At 44.6% G+C, this 20983-nt stretch overlaps 1 protein-coding gene across 3 annotated transcripts in view; it reads left to right on the top strand.

The window, feature by feature from the left end:
- LOC106591799 (microtubule-associated protein RP/EB family member 3) overlaps positions 1-12309 on the top strand; it is a 105524-nt gene extending 93215 nt beyond the window's left edge. For 2 of the 3 annotated variants that reach the window (XM_045695480.1, XM_045695481.1), the window contains exon 7: positions 9989-12309. In XM_045695480.1, the coding sequence (XP_045551436.1) occupies positions 9989-10057 (69 nt within the window). In that variant the 3' untranslated portion in view covers positions 10058-12309. Of the gene's footprint in view, positions 1-9795; positions 9849-9988 lie in introns of all 3 variants that reach the window. The other variant, XM_045695482.1, reaches the window with a different exon arrangement.
- Positions 12310-20983: the final 8674 nt, after the last annotated feature.

Below are 20983 nucleotides of genomic sequence, written 5' to 3' on the forward strand. Positions count from 1 at the left end.
GCACACACACTGGATAAAACACACACACACACACTGGATAAAACACACACACACACTGGATAAAACACACACACACACACACTGGATAAAACACACACTCACACACACTGGATAAAAACACACACACACACTGGATAAAACCACACACACACACACACACACTGGATAAAACACACACACACACACACACACACTGGATAAAACACACACACACACTGGATAAAACACACACACACACACTGGATAAAACACACACACACACACACTGGATAAAACACACACACACACACTGGATAAAATACACGCACACACACTGGATAAAACACACACACACACACACACACACACTGGATAAAACACACACACACACACACTGGATAAACTCACACACACACACACACACACTGGATAAACTCACACACACTCACACTGGATAAAACACACACACACACTGGATAAAACACACACACACACTGGATAAAACACACACACACACTGTATAAAACACACACACACACACACTGGATAAAACACACACACACACACACTGGATAAAACACACACACACACTGGATAAAAACACACACACACACTGGATAAAACACACACACACACACACACACACACACTGGATAAAACACACACACACACTGGATAAAACACACACACACACACACACTGGATAAAACACACACACACACACACACACACACACACACACTGGATAAAACACACACACACACACACACACACTCACACTGGATAAAACACACACACACACACACACACACACACTGGATAAAACACACACACACTGGATAAAACACACACACACACACTGGATAAAACACACACACACACACACACTGGATAAAACACACACACACACACACACACACTGGATAAAACACACACACACACACACACACACTGGATAAAACACACACACACACACACTGGATAAAACACACACACACTGGATAAAACACACACACACACACACACACACTGGATAAAACACACACACACACACTGGATAAAACACACACACACACTGCATAAAACACACACACACACACACACACACACTGGATAAAAACACACACACACACACACACTGGATAAAACACACACACACACTGGATAAAACACACACACACACTGGATAAAACACACACACACACACTGGATAAAACACACACACACACACTGGATAAAACACACACACACACTGGATAAAACACACGCACACACACTGGATAAAACACACGCACACACACTGGATAAAACACACGCACACACACTGGATAAAACACACGCACACACACTGGATAAAACACACGCACACACACTGGATAAATCACACGCACACACACTGGATAAAACACACGCACACACACTGGATAAAACACACGCACACACACTGGATAAAACATACGCAAACACACTGGATAAAACAGACACACACACTGGATAAAACACACACACACACACTGGATAGAACACACCTACTCACACTGGATAAAACACACACTCACACTGGATAAAACACACACATACACACTGGATAAAACACACACACACACACACTGGATAAAACACACACACACACACACACTGGATAAAACACACACACACACACACACACACTGGATAAAACACACACACACACACACACACTGGATAAAACACACACACACTGGAGAAAACACACACACACACACTGGATAAAACACACACTGGATAAAACACACACTGGATAAAACACACACACACACACTGGATAAAACACACACACACACACACACACTGGATAAAACACACACACACACACACACTGGATAAAACACACACACACACTGGATAAAACACACACACACACTGGATAAAACACACACACACACACACTGGATAAAACACACACACACACACACTGGATAAAACACACACACACTGGATAAAACACACACACACACTGGATAAAACACACACACTGGATAAAACACACACACACACACTAGATAAAACACACACACACACACACTGGATAAAACACACACACACTGGATAAAACACACACTGGATAAAACACACACTGGATAAAACACACACACACACACTGGATAAAACACACACACACACACACACTGGATAAAACACACACACACACACACTGGATAAAACACACACACACACTGGATAAAACACACACACACACTGGATAAAACACACACACACACACACTGGATAAAACACACACACACACACACACTGGATAAAACACACACACACTGGATAAAACACACACACACACTGGATAAAACACACACACACACTGGATAAAACACACACACACACTGGATAAAACACACACACACACACACTGGATAAAACACACACACACACACACACACACACTGGATAAAATACACACACACACACACACATGGATAAAACACACACACACACACACTCTGGATAAAACACACACACACACTGGATAAACTCTCACACACACACACACACACACACACACACTGGATAAACTCACACGCACACACACTGGATAAAACACACACACACACACTGGATAAAACACACACACACACTGGATAAAACACACACACACACACACTGGATAAAACACACACTCACACACACTGGATAAAACACACACACACACACTGGATAAAACACACACACACACACACACACTGGATAAAACACACACACACACACACTGGATAAAACACACACACACACTGGATAAAACACACACACACACTGGATAAAACACACACACACACACACTGGATAAAACACACACACACACACACACTGGATAAAATACACACACACACACTGGATAAAACACACACACACACACACACACACACTGGATAAAACACACACACACACACACTGGATAAACTCACACACACACACACACACACTGGATAAACTCACACTGGATAAAACACACACACACACTGGATAAAACACACACACACACTGGATAAAACACACACACTGTATAAAACACACACACACACACACTGGATAAAACACACACACACACACACTGGATAAAACACACACACACACTGGATAAAACACACACACACACACACTGGATAAAACACACACACACACACACACACACACACACACTCACACACTGGATAAAACACACACACACACTGGATAAAACACACACACACACACACACTGGATAAAACACACACACACACACACACACACACACAAACTGGATAAAACACACACACACACACACACACTCACACTGGATAAAACACACACACACACACACACACACACACTGGATAAAACACACACACACACACTGGATAAACCACACACACACACACACACACTGGATAAAACACACACACACTGGATAAAACACACACACACACACTGGATAAAACACACACACACACACACACTGGATAAAACACACACACACACACACACACTGGATAAAACACACACACACACACACACACACACACTGGATAAAACACACACACACACACACACACTGGATAAAACACACACACACACTGGATAAAACACACACACACACACACACACACTGGATAAAACACACACACACACACTGGATAAAACACACACACACACTGCATAAAACACACACACACACACACACACACTGGATAAAACACACACACACACACACACACACTGGATAAAACACACACACACACTGGATAAAACACACACACACACACTGGATAAAACACACACACACACACTGGATAAAACACACACACACACTGGATAAAACACACGCACACACATTGGATAAAACACACGCACACACACTGGATAAAACACACGCACACACACTGGATAAAACACACGCACACACTGGATAAAACACACGCACACACACTGGATAAATCACACGCACACACACTGGATAAAACACACGCACACACACTGGATAAAACACACGCACACACACTGGATAAAACATACGCAAACACACTGGATAAAACAGACACACACACTGGATAAAACACACACACACACACTGGATAGAACACACCTACTCACACTGGATAAAACACACACTCACACTGGGTAAAACACACACATACACACTGGATAAAACACACACACACACACACTGGATAAAACACACACACACACACACACACTGGATAAAACACACACACACACACACTGGATAAAACACACACACACACACACACACTGGATAAAACACACACACACTGGAGAAAACACACACACACACACTGGATAAAACACACACTGGATAAAACACACACTGGATAAAACACACACACACACACTGGATAAAACACACACACACACTGGATAAAACACACACACACACACTGGATAAAACACACACACACACTGGATAAAACACACACACACACTGGATAAAACACACACACACACACACTGGATAAAACACACACACACACACACTGGATAAAACACACACACACTGGATAAAACACACACACACACTGGATAAAACACACACACTGGATAAAACACACACACACACTGGATAAAACACACACACACACTGGATAAAACACACACACACACACACACACACTGGATAAAACACACACACTGGATAAAACACACACACACACACACACTGGATAAAACACACACACACACTGGATAAAACACACACACACACTGGATAAACTCACACGCACACACACTGGATAAAACACACACACACACTGGATAAAACACACACACACACTGGATAAAACACACACACACACACACACACTGGATAAAACACACACTCACACACACTGGATAAAACACACACACACACACTGGATAAAACACACACACACACACACACACACACACACACACACTGGATAAAACACACACACACACACACACACTGGATAAAAACACACACACACACACACACACTGGATAAAACACACACACACACACACACACACACTGGATAAAACACACACACACACACACACACACACTGGATAAAACACACACACACACACACACACTGGATAAAACACACACAAACACACTGGATAAAACACACACACACACACACACACACACTGGATAAAACACACACACACTGGATAAAACACACACACACACACACACACACACACACATGGATAAAACACACACACACACTGGATAAAACACACACACCTGGATAAAACACACACACTCACACACTGGATAAAACACACACACACACACACACTGGATAAAACACACACACACACACACTGGATAAAACACACACACACACACTGGATAAAACACACACACACACACACACACACACTGGATAAAACACACACACACACACACACACACTGGATAAAACACACACACACACACACACACACACACACTGGATAAACCACACACACACACACACACACACTTGATAAAACACACACACACACACACTTGATAAAACACACACACACACCGGATAAAACACACACACACACACTCACTGGATAATACACACACACACACACACACTTGATAAAACACACACACACACACACACTGGATAAAACACACACACACACATATATGAAATAACACATGGAATCATGTAGTAACCAAAAAAGTGTTAAACGAATCATAATATATTTAGTAGCCACCCTTTGCCTTGATGACAGCTGCGTGACAATTTCGATGTCTTCACTATTATTTGACAATGTAGAAAATAGTAAAAATAAAGAAAAACCCTGGAATGATTAGGTGTTCTAAACTTTTGACTGGTACTGTATATATAGTGTATGTTGAAACACACATTATATACAGCGCATTCGGAAAGTATTCAGACCCCTTGACTTTTTTCCACATTTTGTTACATCACAGCCTTATTCTAAAATGTATAGGATTGTCGTCCCCCCCCCTCATCGATCTACACACAGTACCCCATAATGACATCACAATACCCCATAATGACAAAGCATAAACAGGTGTTTAGACATTTTTGCAAATTTATAAAAAAAATTAAACTGAAATATCACATTTACATAAGTATTCAAACCCTTTACTTAGCACTTTGTTGAAGCACCTTTGGCAGTGATTACAGCCTTCAGTCTTCCTGGGTATGACGTTACAAGCTTGGCACACCTGTATTTGGGGAGTTTCTCCCATTCTTCTCTGCAGATCCTCTCAAGCTCTGTCAGGTTGGATGGGGAGCGTCGCTGCACAGCTATTTTCAGGTCTCTCCAGAGATGTTAAATCGCGTTGAAGTCCGGGCTCTGGCTGGGCCGCTCAAGGACATTCAGAGACTTGTCCCGAATCCACTCCTGTGTTGTCTTGGCTGTGTGCTTTGCCTCGTTGTCTTGTTGGAAGGTGAACCTTCGCCCCAGTCTGAGGTCCTGAGTGCTCTGGAGCAGGTTTTCATCAAGGATCTCTCTGTACTTTGCTCCGTTCATCTTTCCCTCCATCCTGACTAGTCTCCCAGTCCCTGCCACTGAAAAACATTCACACAGCATGATGCTGCCACCACCATGCTTCACCGTAGGGATGGTGCCAGGTTTCCTCCAGACGTGACGCTTGGCATTCAGGCCAAAGAGTTGAATCTTGGTTTCATCAGACCAGAGAATCTTGTTTCTCATGGTCTGAGAGTCCTTTAGGTGCTTTTTGGTAAACTCCAAGTGGGCTGTCATGTGCCTTTTACTGAGGAGTGGCTTCCGTCTGGCTACTCTACCATAAAAGCCTGATTGGTGGAGTGCTGCAGAGATGGAGAACCTTCCAGAAGGACATCCTATCTCCACAGAGGAACTCTGGAGCTCTGTCAGAGTGAACATTGGGTTCTTGGCCACCTCCCTGACCAAGGCCCTTCTCCCCCGATTCCTCAGTTTGGCCGGGCGGCCAGTTCTTGGAAGAGTCTTGGTGGTTCCAAACTTCTTCCATTTAATAATGATGGAGGCCACTGTGTTCTTGGGGACCTTCAATGCTGCAGAAATGTTTTGGTATCCTTCCCCAGGTCTGTGCCTCGACACAATCCTGTCTCGGAGCTCTACGGACAATTCCTTTGACCTCATGGCTTGGTTTTTTTGCTCTGACATGCACTGTCAACTGTGGGACCTTATATAGACAGGTGTGTTCCCTTCCCAAAAATGTGTTTTTTATTTAACCTTAATTTAACTAGGCAAGTCAGTTAAGAACAAATTCTTATTTATAGTGACGGCCAAACCCGGACAATGCTGGGCCAATTGTGTGCCGCCCTATGGGACTCCCAATCACGGCCGGTTGTAATACAGCCTGGAATCGAACCAGGGTTTGTAGTGACACCTCTAGCATTGAGATGCAATGCCTTAGGCCACTGCGCCTCTCAGGTGCCCAAATCCCGTCCAATCAATTGAATTTATATCAGGTGGACTCCCATCAAGTTGTAGAAACATCTCAAGGATGATCAATGGAAACAGGATGTACCTGAGCTCAATTTTGAGTCTCATAGCAAAGCGTCTGAATACTTATGTAAATAAGGTATTTTTGTTTCTTATTTTTAATACATTTGCAAAAATGTTTTAAAAAAACGTTTTTTGCTTTGTCATTATGGGGTATTGTGTGTAGATTGATGAGTAAAAACATGTATTTCATGTATTTTAGAATAAGACTGTAACGTAACAAAATGTGAAAAAAAGTGAAGGGGTCTGAATACGTTCTGAATGCGCTGTATATTGCCATCTACAGTAGAGGGCGGTGTCCTGTAATTACACACAGTCCGACAGGAGGAGCTGCTGTTCCAACACCAACTAGAAGCCTTCTAAAGGTCATGTTTAAAATAGGAGGTAGAATGAATCTAATCAAATATTAACACACTGTTTAATACTAACCATTGTTTGTTCTGTTAGTTTTTTATGAGTGTTCTAAAGGTGAAGTTCAGTATTTTACAACTTGACGTTAGAAGGTTCCTCACCATCAATGTCGTCTAAACTGTTTTCCGTTGGATTATAACTCACCCATAGACTCAAGTTATAAAATACTTAAGTTCCCCTTTAAGTGTATGAAGCTAGGTTACCAGCTACCAGGTTACTAGGTTACCAGTTAGGTTACCAGCTAGGTTACCAGTTAGGTTACCAGTTAGGTTACCAGCTAGGTTACCAGTTACCAGCTAGGTTACCAGGTTACCAGCTAGGTTACCAGGTTACCAGCTAGGTTACCAGCTAGGTTACCAGTTACCAGCTAGGTCCAGGGACAGTACCAGGCCCTGGTAATGACATCACACCAGTTGTAATGGGCAGCCTGGTTTGATAGAACACCGTCCTTCAGCTGAGACGTTAGACTCTCTGTGGTCACCTGACATCCCATGGCTAAACTCCCACCCCAAACCATCATGGTCATTTAACCATGGCTCACTCTCCCCCTCTCCTCTCCACTCATGTCCTCTCCTCTCCCCTTTAACTTTCCACCTCTCTAACTCTTCTCCTCTCCACCTCCCCACCTCTCTTCTCCCCTGTAACTCTCCACCTGTAACTCTCCACCGCTCCTCTCCTCTGTAATTCTCCACCTCCCCACCAATCTGATCCTCTGTAACTCTCCACCTCTCTTCTCCCCTGTAACTTTCCACCTCTCCTCTCCCCTGTAACTCTCCACCTCTCTGATCCTCTGTAACTCTCCACCTCCCCTCCCCACCTCTCCTCTCCCCTGTAACTCTCCACCTCTCCTCTCCTCTGTAACTCTCCACCTCTCTTCTCCCCTGTAACTCTCCACCTCTCTTCTCCCCTGTAACTCTCCACCTCGCTGATCCTCTGTAACTCTCCACCTCTCCTCTCCTCTGTAACTCTCCACCTCTCTGATCCTCTGTAACTCTCCACCTCTCCTCTCCCCTGTAACTCTCCACCTCTCCTCTCCCCTGTAACTCTCCACCTCTCCTCACCTCTGTAACTCTCCACCTCTCTTCTCCCCTGTAACTCTCCACCTCTCTTCTCCCCTGTAACTCTCCACCTCTCTGATCCTCTGTAACTCTCCACCTCTCTTCTCCCCTGTAACTCTCCACCTCTCCTCGCCTCTGTAACTCTCCACCTCTCCTCTCCCCTGTAACTCCCCACCTCTCCTCTCCCCTGTAACTCCCCACCTCTCCTCTCCCCTGTCACTCCCCACCTCTCCTCTCCCCTGTAACTCTCCACCTCTCCTCTCCCCTGTAACTCTCCACCTCTCCTCTCCTCTGTAACTCTCCACCTCCCCACCTCTCTGATCCTCTGTAACTCCCCACCTCTCCTCTCCCCTGTAACTCCCCACCTCTCCTCTCCCCTGTAACTCTCCACCTCTCTTCTCCCCTGTAACTCCCCACCTCTCCTCTCCCCTGTAACTCCCCACCTCTCCTCTCCCCTGTAACTCCCCACCTCTCCTCTCCCCTGTAACTCCCCACATCTCCTCTCCCCTGTCACTCCCCACCTCTCCTCTCCCCTGTAACTCTCCACCTCTCCTCTCCCCTGTAACTCTCCACCTCTCCTCTCCTCTGTAACTCTCCACCTCCCCACCTCTCTGATCCTCTGTAACTCCCCACCTCTCTGATCCTCTGTAACTCCCCACCTCTCCTCTCCCCTGTAACTCCCCACCTCTCCTCTCCCCTGTAACTCTCCACCTCTCTTCTCCCCGTAACTCTCCACCTCTCTGATCCTCTGTAACTCTCCACCTCTCCTCTCCTCTGTAATTCTCCACCTCCCCACCTCTCTGATCCTCTGTAACTCTCCACCTCTCCTCTCCCCTGTAAATCTTCCCCAGGGCGAGGTTGAGAAAGAGAATACCTTCTCAGACAACTTACCTGATCACTAAAGGTGAATAGAATTAATAATTACACACACACCATTCACACAACTTTTCACATGCACAGGCGCACACACACACACACACTTACACACCCCCAGCCAGCCCCTGACCTCTGATCTCTGTGTGCGTGTGTGCATGTGTGTTTTAGGATGGCTTCATGGCGCCAGAGTACGACAAGTTGGAGGAGGCGCCACAGGGAGACCAGGACGAATACTAAACACACCTGCTTTCTCTTCATCACGCTACACCTGCTTTCTCTTCATCACTCCATACCTCCTTCCTCTTCATCACTTCCCTCCCTGGATCACCTCTTCAAGATTCTCATCTCCTTCCCCTCATTTTTTACTCTCTCTTTATTTTTCGTTCTGTTGCACAGCCCCCTCCTTCCCTTCTCTTCTCCCATCCTCTCCCAACCACCCCCCAAGACATGTCTGCTCCGGACAGTTCATCTGAATGGGCGATGTTAGCAGGATGCTAGGCTAATAGCTAGCTTTGAACAGTTCATCTGAATGGGCGATGTTAGCAGGACACTAGACTAATAGCTAGCCCTGAACAGTTCATCTGAATGGGCGATGTTAGCAGGATGCTAGGCTCATAGCTAGCTCTGAACAGTTCATCTGAATGGGCGATGTTAGCAGGATGCTAGGCTAATAGCTAGCTCTGACCAGTTCATCTGTATGGGCGATGTTAGCAGGATGCTAGGCTAATAGCTAGCTCTGAACAGTTAATCTGAATGGGCATTGTTAACAGGATGCTAGGCTAATAGCTAGCTCTGAACGGGCATTGTTAACAGGATGCTAGGCTAATAGCTAGCTCTGACCAGTTAATCTGAATGGGCATTGTTAGCATGATGCTAGGCTAATAGCTAGCTCTGAACAGTTCATCTGTATGGGTGTTGTTAACAGGACACTAGACTAATAGCTAGCTCTACCAAATATGGTGATGAGAGGAAGCACAGTGGCCGGCAGTGGGAGAAGGATTTTGGCCGACATTCTGCAAATTTTCTCATCGATGAAACATTTGACCTCCATACAGTTTTCTGTTTCCCAAACTAGAATCTGTAACAAACAGAGTGAACTGCGTTTTGTAGACTGTATCCTTTACTAAAGTTTCAAGGTATTGTGTTGTTTAGAAGGAGTGTAAGGGTGAATTGAGTTATTACACACACGCACTTCAGAGTAGGTGTTCCCTAATGTAAATATGCAAATAAATGCTAGAATGTGCCAATAGGATCTCACTAGCTCATGCTTGGCTCTGCCCACCTCATGCTCCCATCGGAAATGACAGACTCCGGTCTATCTTGGGTTAGTTATGAAAATCTTTGGTTAATCTGTATGGGAGGTGTTAGCAGGGTGCTAGGCTAATGGCTAGCTCTGAACAGTTTATTCATCAGTATGGGAGGTGTTAGCAGGGTGCTAGGCTAATGGCTAGTGTAACTGAGATGTCAGGTTGTTAGCACAAAGTATGGATCTATAGAGCCCTCTGTCTGTAGATGATAGTCACACATCAAACTCCATAATCACTGAACCCAGAACCAAGTCTTGCTTCTCTCGGATTGGGAAGAGACTCACTCCACTGGCTCACTGACCCAGTTCAGCATTAGGGCTCGGCATCTACCTACCATACACATATCAGTCATCAGTCCCGGCGTTAATAATATGGACTCAGCAGCACCGCCATGTTGTCAGTCGTCAAGTCACCCTGTCGTCAGGGAAACAGCCTGTTGTAAAGAAGCTATTAACCAGACAGCATGATTTTATTTCTGTGGTTATTTTCCGTTCCTTCTGAACTCTGGATTGGATAGGGGAGGGTGGAGGAGCTTGCACCAATGGAAGCAAAACAAACCAATCAGAATGATCCAGAAACCTACATGTAAGATGATTGGGTGAGGCCAGCAGGAAGCAGGGGTCTCTATTCAGCTGGGAGCAACGTTACATAGCATTCAGATAGAACTGGATTACAGTAGAACAGACAGTATGTCAGAATCATGTCAGCTCTATTTCTTACATTTCTGTCTGCAACGTTCTGTAGGTTTTATCCACTGAATTCACCCTGGGTTCAATTTTTGTATTGTTTTGAATGTGGAGTTAGTTAACGTAAACATGGAGTGGCTAACAGGTTAACAAGGTGGTTAATGTGAATCTATTTATTACCCAGAGAAGGCTTTTATTATTAAACTCTATGAATTATCAAAAACACACTACTATACCATAGACACTAATGGGTGAATATGGATTATTGTTTTAGCTGCTGTCTTTGATTTGTAGTTTATTTTTTTGGGGTTGTTGACGTGTTGTTGTTGACATGTTGCACTGCGTTAAAACGCCACAGTCTCTGTCATGGTGATGGGGAGCAGGGCTTAGTGGTGACTGACAGCTGCCCCTGGTTGTCATGGCAGCCCTGTGATAGACATGCATTGTTTGGCATTTTATTACGAGGCTGAATAAAGAGATGGGTTCAAAACACGAAGGAATAGACTGGTCGACTCTTATTGTAGGAGTGGACACACACACACACACACACACACACAGACAGACACACCTTACATCTATGACACACACACACACATAGGCCTAGATTCAATCCGTAGTGCTGAATAGCTGCGCTACAGTGCGATGGAAGTTTAAAGGCCATGTTCCCGTGTTAGCGGAGACTGCATTCACGGTATAACGCTGTATATGTCAGATCTTCCGCCATACAGATTGAATCTAGCCCATAGTCTGTGCCCCACCATGGTGTCCTCTCTCTGGGTGACCTCTCCACAGTCTACCCTGGCTTCCTGGAACACATCCAGCCCTCACTGGGCACATAGAGCGAAAGGAATAGCGTTGGCAAGAGCAGAGAAAAGGGGCAGAGAAAAAAAAAATGGAATGACGCCGAAGGAGATGGCTGCCGTTTTACGATCCCGTAACCAATCGTGCATGTTTTTCCGCATTATTTGTAACTTATTTTGTACATAATGTTTCTGCCACCGTATCTTATGACCGAAAAGAGCTTCTGGATATCAGGACAGCGATTACTCACCCCGTACTGGAGGAATACTTTTTCTTCAACGAGTCGGAAGGGAAGGATTTACTCCAGACGCTGACAAGGTCCTCATCCCCGTTATTCGCAGGAGAAAGAGACTGAGATATCTTGGACGACGGTCCGGGTGCCTTGCAAGGATTCGTTGCCAAGAGGGTAATCTACCTTTACCATCGGTCCTATTAGCCAACGTACAATCAATCTATAATAAAATAGACAAACTATGATCACATATGTCCTACCAACAAGACCAGTACAACAACAACAAAAAATAATTATGCATTCACTACTGTAAGTCGCTCTGGATAAGAGCGTCTGCTAAATGACTAAAATGTAAATGTAAGACATTAAAAACTGTAATATCTTATGTTTCACCGAGTAATGGCTGAACATGAGTAACATACAGCTGGTGGGTTTGAAGTTTTTTCGGCAGGATAGAACAGCAGCCTCTGGTAAGATAAGGGGCGAGAGTGTATGTATATTTGTAGACTGGTGCACGAAATCTAAGGAAGTCTTAAGGTTTTGCTCGCCTGAGGTAGAGTATCTGATGATAAACTGTAGACCACACTATTTACCAAGAGTTTTCATGTGTACTTTTTGTAGCTGTCTATTTACAACCACAAACCGATGCTGGTACAAAGAGTGCACTCATTGAGCTGTATACGGCCATAAGCAAACAGGAAAACGCACATCCAGAGGCGGCGCTCCTAGTGGCCTGGGACTTTAACCTCTTGACGGTCGCCTAGGATAGGGGGTGCTACAGCGATTTTTGAAAAAAGAATCGTGCCCATTTTAAACGGCCTCCTACTCAAACTCAGAAGCTAGGATATGCATATAATTAATACTTGTGGATAGAAAACACCCTAAAGTTTCTAAAACTGTTTGAATGGTGTCTGTAAGTATAACAGAACTCATATGGCAGTCAAAATAAAATAAAAAAAATAAAAATTAAAAAAAACCCCGAGACCGATTGTAACACGATGTGGAATTCTGAATTGCGGACTCAACTTCATCACTTTGCCTATAAATCACACCGTGAGCAATGGTTCATTGAGCACTTCCTATTGCTTCCACTAGATGTCCCCAGTCTTTACAAAGTGGTTTGAGTCTCCTACTGTGAAAACTGACTGAATGAGACGCTGTGGAAAGTGGTCACATGAGGAGGGCCATCACCATTATGACGCCGGCGCCCCTGGCTACCCTCCCCTTTCGAAACGTTTTGAAAGACAATGCAATCGTCCCCCTTGAATCTTATTGGAGCTCTGGTTGAAAAAGGCCCTAAAGATTTATGTTATACAACGTTTGACATGTTTGAACGAACCTAAATTTTTAAAAAAATGCATTTTATTGAAAGAGGAGTCCCGCGCACGACGGAAGTTTTGGAGCAGCCTTCAGAACGCGCTAACAAGAACAAGCTATTGGGACGTAAAGGATTAACTTTTTCGAACGAAAATACATTTGTTGTGGACCTGGGATTCCTGGAAGTGCTTTCTGATGAAGATAATCAAAGGTAAGGGATTATTGACAATAGTATACAAGAGTAGATTTGATATGCGATTGTTCCAAGATGGCGCTGACCTGTAACGGTAGCCTATTTTTCTGAGTATCGCATCCCCTTTTATCGCAAAGTGTGATTACCCAGTAAAGTTATTTTTAAATCTGGCATTACAGGTGCTTTCAAGAGATATTCATCTATAAATCTTAGAATGACAATATTACATTTTAAAAATGTTTTCCAATAGTAATTTAGTAAATTGTAGCCCTAATTCACCGGATGCATTTGAGGGAAAATAGTTAGTCAACGTCACACGCCGATGTAAAATGCTGTTTTTATATATAAATATGAACTTTATCGAACAAAAGAATGCATGTATTGTGTAACATGATGTCCTAGGAGTGTCATCTGATGAAGATTGTCAAAGGTTAGCGCTGCATTTAGCAGTTTTTTGGTTATTTGTGATGCATGTGGTTGGTCGGAAAATGGCTATGTGGCTACTTTTACGATATACTCCTCTAACATAATCTAATGTTTTGCTTTTGCTGTAAAGCCTTTTTGAAATCGGACAACGTGGTTCGATTCAGGAGAGGTGTATCTATAAAACGATATAACATAGTCCTATATTTGAAAAAAATATATATATTACATTTTGTTATGCTAATGACGATAGGATTTTTCGTTCCGCATACGGGACGGAGCCCGACCAGGGGTTAAGCAGACCAACATCGTCCCTGTGCCCAAGAACACTAAGGTAACCTGCCTAAATGACTACCGACCTGTAGCACTCACGTCTGTAACCATGAAGTGCTTTGAAAGGCAGGTCATGGCTCACATCAACACCATTATCCCAGAAACCCTAGACCCACTCCAAAATGCATACCGCCCCAAAAGATCCACAGATGATGCAATCTCTATTGCACTCCACACTGCCCTTTCCCACCTGGACAAAAGGAACACCTATGTGAGAATGCTATTCATTGACTACAGCTCAGCGTTCAACACCATAGTGCACTCAAAGCTCATCAATAAGCTAAGGACCCTGGGACTAAACACCTCCCTCTGCAACTGGATCCTGGACTTCCTGATGGGCTGCCCCCAGGTGGTAAGGGTAAGTAACAACACATCTGCCACACTGATCCTCAACACGGGGGACCCTCAGGGGTGCGTGCTCAGTCCCCTCCTGTACTCCCTGTTCACTCATGACTGCACGTCCAGGCACGACTCCAACACCATCATTAATTTTGCTGATGACACAACAGTGGTAGGCCTGATCAACGACAAGACACCCTATAGGGAGGAGGTCAGAGACCTGCCTGTGTGGTGCCAGGACAACAATCTCCTTCAACGTGATCAAGACAAAGGAAGTTATTGTGGACTACAGGAAAAAGAGGACCGAGCACGCCCCCATTCTCATCGATGGGGCTGCAGTGAAGCAGGTTGAGAGCTTCAAGTTCCTTGGTGTCCACATCACCAAGAAACTAACATGGTCCAAGCACACCAAGACAGTTCTGAAGAGGGCACGACAAAACCTATTCCCCCTCAGGAGACTGACAAGATTTGTAATGGGTCCTCAGATCCTCAAAAGGTTCTACAGCTGCACCATCGAGAGCATCCTGACTGGTTGCATCATTGTCTGGTATGGCGGCAACTGCTCGGCCTCCGACCACAAGGCACTACAGAGGGTAGTGTGAAAGGCCAAGTACGTAACTGCGGCCAAGCTTCCTGCCATCCAGGACCTCTATACCAGGCGGTGTCAGAAGAAGGCCCTAAAAATTGTCATGGACTCCAGCTACCCAAGTCATAGACTGTTCTCTCTGCTACCACACAGCAAGCGGTACCAGAGCTCCAAGTCTAGGTCCAAGAGGCTTCTAAACAGCTTCTACCCCCAAGCCATAAGGCTCCTCAACAGCTAATCAAATGGCTACTCAGACTATTTGCATTGCCCTCCCCCTCCTCTTTTACACCGCTGCTACTCTCTGTTATTATCATCTATGCATAGTCACCTCAACTAACCGGTGCCCCTGCACATTGACTCTGTACCGGTACCCCCTGTATATAGTCTCGCTATTGTTATTTTACTGCTGCTCTTTAATTACTTGTTACTTTCATTTCTTATTGTTATCTGTATTTTTTTTAACTGCATTGTTGGTTAGGGGCTTGTAAGTAAGCATTTCACTGTGAGGTCTACACCTGTTGTATTCAGCATTTCACTGTAAGGTCTACTACACCTGTTGTATTCAGCATTTCACTGTAAGGTCTACTACACCTGTTGTATTCAGCATTTCACTGTAAGGTCTACTACACTTGTTGTATTCAGCATTTCACTGTGAGGTCTACTACACCTGTTGTATTCAGCATTTCACTGTAAGGTCTACTACACCTGTTGTATTCAGCATTTCACTGTAAGGTCTACTACACCTGTTGTATTCAGCATTTCACTGTGAGGTCTACTACACCTATTGTATTCAGCATTTCACTGTAAGGTCTACTACACCTGTTGTATTCAGCATTTCACTGTGAGGTCTACTACACCTGTTGTATTCAGCATTTCACTTTAAGGTTTACATTACATTACATTACATTTAAGTCATTTAGCAGACGCTCTTATCCAGAGCGACTTACAAAATGGTGCATTCACCTTATGATATCCAGTGGAACAACCACTTTACAATAGTGCATCTAAATCTTTTAAGGGGGGGGGTTAGAAGGATTACTTTATCCTATCCTAGGTATTCCTTAAAGAGGTGGGGTTTCAGGTGTCTCCGGAAGGTGGTGATTGACTCCGCTGTCCTGGCGTCGTGAGGGAGCTTGTTCCACCATTGTGGTGCCAGAGCAGCAAACAGTTTTGACTGGGCTGAGCGGGAACTGTGCTTCCTCAGAGGTAGGGGGCCAGCAGGCCAGTGGTGGATGAACGCAGTGCCCTTGTTTGGGTGTAGGGCCTGATCAGAGCCTGAAGGTATGGAGGTGCCGTTCCCTTCACAGCTCCGTAGGCAATCACCATGGTCTTGTAGCGGATGCGAGCTTCAACTGGAAGCCAGTGGAGAGAGCGGAGGAGCGGGGTGACGTGAGAGAACTTGGGAAGGTTGAACACCAGACGGGCTGCGGCGTTCTGGATGAGTTGTAGGGGTTTAATGGCACAGGCAGGGAGCCCAGCCAACAGCGAGTTGCAGTAATCCAGACGGGAGATGACAAGTGCCTGGATTAGGACCTGCGCCGCTTCCTGTGTGAGGCAGGGTCGTACTCTGCGAATGTTGTAGAGCATGAACCTACAGGATCGGGTCACCGCCTTGATGTTAGTGGAGAACGACAGGGTGTTGTCCAGGATCACGCCAAGGTTCTTAGCACTCTGGGAGGAGGACACAAGGGAGTTGTCAACCGTGATGGTGAGATCATGGAAGGGGCAGTCCTTCCCCGGGAGGAAGAGCAGCTCCGTCTTGCCGAGGTTCAGCTTGAGCTGGTGATCCGTCATCCACACTGATATGTCTGACAGACATGCAGAGATGCGATTCGCCGCCTGGTTATCAGAAGGGGGAAAGGAGAAGATTAATTGTGTGTCGTCTGCATAGCAATGATAGGAGAGACCATGTGAGGATATGACAGAGCCAGTTTACACCTGTAGTATTCAGCGCATGTGACTAATAAAATTTGATTTGATCTCAGAGGCCAGTACATCTCTTATTCATGCATTTCTCTCATTCAGAGGGCAAAATCAAGTGGATTGTAGCCAATTACAAGTGATGTGATTGCCTACATATTAGCTTCCATTCCTTTAATACAGTAACAAGTTACTTTCAAATATATTTCCGATAATCTGAAGATGCCATCCACAAGTAAAAAGTAGCCAGGGGGGTGGGGTGCACTCAGGTTAAACACTCCAACTTTATTGCTTGCTTGCGCGACCTTTGAGCGGTCAAAAGAAAACGCCATGCTTGCTAACTTGCTAGCTATGTGACGGTTTTCAACACATCGACTGTTTTAGGCTATTTAATTTTTTTACGAAGCAAGATAAATAAATGTGCAATTCGGTACTGAGTGAATGAACAACAAAAAGATTATGAGACGAAAGATTCCTGTCTTTACCAGACTGTCTATTTAAATAGTGTCATGACAGAGTTTGTATCTGTTTTTTTGTTGCATGGGCTGTGTCTCAATCCCCCACATCCGCCGATGTTATGACCACTGTGGTTATAACCACACTATTGAAAGACTCTCATGTACACATGCTCTAGGACGCCCACTAGCTTCACATGACTCGTCTGAAGTCTCTTATGCCAATTTCTGTCTGTAGTGTCCCAACGGTTTGGGCTACACACTAATACTGTATATAGCCAGGGTGGGTACCTGCTACCCCGGCAGGTAGCCTAGTGGTTAGAGCTTTGCACTTGTAACCGAAAGGCTGCAAGATTGAATCCCTGAGCTGACAAGGTACAAATCTGTCATTCTGCCCCTGAACAAGGCAATTAACCCACTGTTCCTAGGCCATCATTGAAAATAAGAATTTGTTCTTAACTGACTTGCCTAGTTAAATAAAGATTTAATTAAATTAGGCTGTATGTATTTTTTGATCTAGGCCTAGTGTAAATGTGTATTATTGTTACGTCACCAGCTTCATTGCAAACATAAATAAAAATACAACTTTAGGCTACATATTAATGTGACAGAGGTAATGAACTGTCCATTGATCAGCACAGCAATTGACAAATCAGGACCATGTTTGAAAAACAAGTGGTTCTGAGCTTATGTCCATATTACACAGGTAAGGGACTGATATACATTTACCACTGGGTGGGGGGGCTGGTCCAACTTGAGGTGTCATTAAAAAAAAATGACACCCCCTCCCCAACGTTACAAATATCTTCCCAGAACCCTCCCCTTGTACTGTTAACCCCCCCTCATAAAATGGATACAAAATTAATAATTAGATGGTAGCCCCATTACCACCAGACAGGAAGTTATGACCACTCTGACATGTTACCATGGTAGCCCCATTACCACCAGACAGGAAGGTATGACCACTCTGACATGTTACCATGGTAACGCCATTACCACCAGACAGGAAGGTACGACCACTCTGACATGTTACCATGGTAACCCCATTACCACCAGACATGAAGGTGTGACCACTCTGACATGTTACCATGGTAACCCCATTACTGCAATTGCATTCTTATCATGTTACTCTGTAGGCTACTGACCTGAGGAGGCTGGTGAAGGGTTAAAGTATCTCTCAGACCATCCCAGTAGAGGCTGGTGAAGGGTTATAGTATCTCTCAGACCATCCCAGTAGAGGCTGATGAAGGGTTAAAGTATCTCTCAGACCATCCCAGTAGAGGCTGGTGAAGGGTTATAGTATCTCTCAGACCATCCCAGTAGAGGCTGGTGAAGGGTTATAGTATCTCTCAGACCATCCCAGATTTGCACGTCATGGAATACTATATTGTAGCTGGTCTCCTCTGGGGCATACGTTAGCCCCAGAGGAGGCTGGTGAGGGGAGGATGGCTCATAATAATGTCTGGAATGGAGTCAGTGGAAACCATGTTTGATGTATTTGATACCATTCCACCCATTACCATGAGCCTGTCCTCCCCAATTAAGGTGCCTCCAACCTCCTGTGCTACTGACCAATTCAAAGCGTCCTCCGGCATCTCACCATACATCTGCCTGTAGTTATTGAACTCAATTTGCAGGAGGTTTGTTTGCTGTGATTAAGTGGAAGGGGAACAGCTGCCAGCAACTTTCTGACAGATGGGTTGGTGGTATAGAACAAGAAGGTCCTCACTCACACTGTTAAAGCTCCCAATTCACTGCTTTATTGACAACGTTTCTATCCCAAACAGATCTTCATCAGGTCAAACACACTTGAGTGTTCACATCCCAAAATATACACATTTCACCTCACATGACCAAGTGGGTAAACCTGGAAGGCAAAACAAATCAAAGTGAAGTAACATACTCAGGTAAGAAACGGTCTGATCTCAAACTCTTGGTTCAGACCTCTAGGAGACATGGTACACAAATGGTGAATCCAATACATTTCTCTTTTCAATAATAGATTATCAGTATCTCCCCCCTCCTAGGAGTCTGAACATGTTCGATACCAACGTATCTCAGAGAGCTGATGTTGTGACGAGCCTCCATGAAACGCGCAGCCACAAGGTTTCTCTGGTCAAGAGTCGAGAAATAACTCCTGTGTTCTGTTATCCTTGTTTTCAGAGCTAATTTTGTTCTTCCTACATAGCATAGACCACAAATACACTTGATCAGGTGTATCACATTTTTTTGTGGAACATGTAACGATGCCCTTAATCTTAATGTCCTTGCCCGTAATAGGGTGATTGAACACTGTGCATTTGTTGGTAAAGTCCGGAACGTTGGCTAGAAAGGTACGGCGTGGCGATGTTGGAAGATCAGACCTCACCACCATTTGACTGATGTTGAGGGTGCAAGGACACACCCAAGAAGAAACACCCACATCAAACCACACCCTCAAAGCCAACTTACGGCCGCCAGCATTTCTTGAGGAGCAAGCCAAAAACTACTCCACCCATGCTCTACCAAGGGTTTCCAGTACACAGCTTTGACCTACTACAGTAGCTATGCTGGTCTATTGTACTTCAAACT

This window comes from Salmo salar, chromosome ssa15, assembly GCF_905237065.1.
Source record: "Salmo salar chromosome ssa15, Ssal_v3.1, whole genome shotgun sequence".
In the NCBI taxonomy this organism is placed as follows: Eukaryota; Metazoa; Chordata; class Actinopteri; order Salmoniformes; family Salmonidae; genus Salmo; species Salmo salar.